A 2,800-nucleotide genomic window follows, 5' to 3' on the forward strand; every position below is an offset into this window, starting at 1 on the left:
CCTTTCTGCCTCTCTCTCTCTCTACCTTTCTGCCTCTCTCTCTCTCTCCCTTTCTGCCCCTCTCTCTACCTTTCTGCCTCTCTCTCTCTCCTCTCTACCTTTCTGCCTCTCTCTCCCTCCCTCCCTTTCTCCCTCCCTTTCTCCCTCCCTTTCTCCCTCCCTTTCTTTCTTTCTTTCTCCCTCCCTTTCTCTCTCCCTCTCTCTCTCTCCCTCCCTTTCTGCCTCTCTCTCTCTACCTTTCTGCCTCTCTCTCTCCCCCTCTCCCTTCCTTCCCCTTTTTAGGCCTGGTTCACACCTGTACGTTTTGTAGCGCGTTCAACGCTCTACGAACGCTCTACAAAACGCTCAAACATGAAAATCCCATTGTTTTCTATGGGTATGGTCCACACCTTGCCGTATTTCAGCCTGTCTGAACACGCTACAAAACGGCCTACGCCTGAAAAGGTCCCTGAGCTTCTTTTTTGCGATGTTTTTGTCGCGCGTTTCCATTGGGATACAGCCAAGTAGCCCTCGGAAACGCGTGATTGTCGCGCGTTTTTTTTTACCGCGAATCGCGGTAGAAACGCGCATATTCAATACGCCTAGGTGTGAACAGAGCCTTATAGTAATCATGTTAGGACCCTAGGCACCCTTTTTTTTTTTGCTGTATTGCTTTTAAAGGAAAAATAACCTTGTGTCTGTACCGATTTTTCTTCTTTCTGGGCACCACCTTGGTGACGGGTTCCACCATAAACACCGCCAAACATAATAAAATCTTTTTGATGCAGTGAACGCTGTGCTTCGATATACAGCAGTAGTTTAATGGCCCTACAGAGACATTTATGGGAAACGCTTACTTTTATTAGACATTTATACTTGTGCATACATGCTAAGAAATCTACTAATGCATTTCAGAGTTTAGATAATTTCTTTCTTCTTTTATGTTGTTGTTATATTTTTAAAGCACTCGCTCTACTATACCAAATGTAATTGTGAATACCGTAAGAATTATAGTGTTCCATGCACGTGGCTTATATTTGTGTGTAGAATATAAAATACTGTAGATGTTCAATACTGTAACCCATACATAACATCATTATACTACCATTTTGTACAGTGTATATCCAATGTTCTATACTGGGTATACATGTCTAAACATAGTAAAAAAGAAAAACAAATGATTCGGGGCGTATGTTTTCTGAAACTTTTCCATCCTCCCTGAATTTGATCTGAGCAGTTTTTAAACTATCCAATAAATACAACAAGCATGTCACAAGGGTAGTATTTGGTGTTGCCCAAGCGGAGAAAGAAGTGAAACACCAGCAGTACACTGGAAAATAAATATAGTTAGAAGAGGAGTGGCGAGGGAGCCTTTATGGTGTAGTAGGTACAAAATACAGTATATGGCGCTAAAGGTATAAATGACTTGCATTTGTTAAGGTTGAGAGTGACCAAGGAATTTGGTAAACAACCTTGCGCAATATCTGTAAAAAAATAAGTCAAGGCAGCTGGAATTGCTGTATTTTTCTTGAAGACGTTTCACTTTTCATCCAACCGGCTTTCTCAAAAAGAGAAAGCTGGTCGTGTGACCAGTGAAACGTCTTCAAGAAAAATACAACAATTCCAGCTGCCTTGACTTATTTTTTTTACAGATATACCATGACCTGGATGAAGGAGAACCTTCACAGACATCCTGCCAGAAGAGCCTGTGGAGAATATAGCTGTCTGCACAGGATGATACATGCATTGCTCGTACAACTCCCTTGTGCACCGTGTAGAGGTGCTAGTGGCCAGAATGTGATGTCACTCCGATCCAGGCGTCTCTACAGGTCATGTGAGGGAGCTCTAAGCAATGCATTTATGGATGAAGCTCCCTCGCAGTTATAGCTCCAGCCCGCCCCACCTCAAGCTGACACTTGGCGCCGGGCAGCATATTCTGAATGGCTGCTCAGTGCAAGAGCTGATATTGCTACGCTAGGGGGAAGCTGAGGAGCCTCTCACATAGAAAAGTAGAGGGCACGCGGCGACCCACTGAAAATGAGGTCGCGACCCACTTTTGGGTCACGACGCACCAGTTGAGAACCAAGGGTGTAGACGACTTGTTCGAAATAGGGGGATAAAAACCCCATCATGAGGCAAAGGCATCCTTGGTTAGGTGTGTTGGTGTTACTTCTGTATGCCATGGTCATGCAACAGAGATCCAACTGGTGTTGGTATTCTTTCAAGGAGCAAGGTTTATTGGCTACACCAATACTTTTTGCTCCAGAAGTAACACCAACACCTAACCAAGGGTGCTTCTGCCTTGTAAATTATGTTTTTTTTCCCCCTCCATATTGAATAAGAAAAATGTCACAAGTCTATTTGGTCTCTGATACTTCTATGGTAGACTGGACGCTGGCTCTGTTGTATAAAAAGCAAATTAAAAACCAGAAAGGCTTCCAGTCCGTGTTATCAGCCTCATTCTGATTGGTAGTAGTACCTGGAGCCTTTACTCAAAATCTGAATTTTCTTAACAGAAACTGGTGCTGACGAACAACCAGCTGACGACCTTGCCAAGAGGAATCGGTCACCTGACAAACCTGACGCACCTTGGACTTGGGGAGAACCTTCTCACTCATCTTCCAGAGGAAATAGGTGGGTGACTTAAACAACCTTGCTTCATTTTTTTTTAAAAAGAGTCCCTGTAGTAATTAAAATATAATGTAGAAGATCCAGTTTACTTATTTTTTTTTTTTAATACCAACTTTGTCAGTAAAAACTGTACAATAAAGGACTTTATTTAGAGAATATATTAAATATGCACCTCCTAGAGCTAAAGATG

The 2,800-nt window shown here is 42.7% G+C and overlaps 1 protein-coding gene across 1 annotated transcript in view; it reads left to right on the plus strand.

Annotated features, from left to right (window-relative positions):
- SHOC2 (SHOC2, leucine rich repeat scaffold protein) overlaps positions 1-2,800 on the plus strand; it is a 59,794-nt gene that overhangs the window by 56,174 nt on the left and 820 nt on the right. Inside the window, exon 8 of the mRNA XM_018562570.1 lies at positions 2,496-2,613. Within this exon, the coding sequence (XP_018418072.1) occupies positions 2,496-2,613 (118 nt within the window). The remainder of the gene's footprint in view (positions 1-2,495; positions 2,614-2,800) is intronic.

Source organism: Nanorana parkeri, unplaced genomic scaffold (assembly GCF_000935625.1).
Source record: "Nanorana parkeri isolate BGI_ZX_2015 unplaced genomic scaffold, ASM93562v1 scaffold585, whole genome shotgun sequence".
NCBI lineage: Eukaryota > Metazoa > Chordata > Amphibia > Anura > Dicroglossidae > Nanorana > Nanorana parkeri.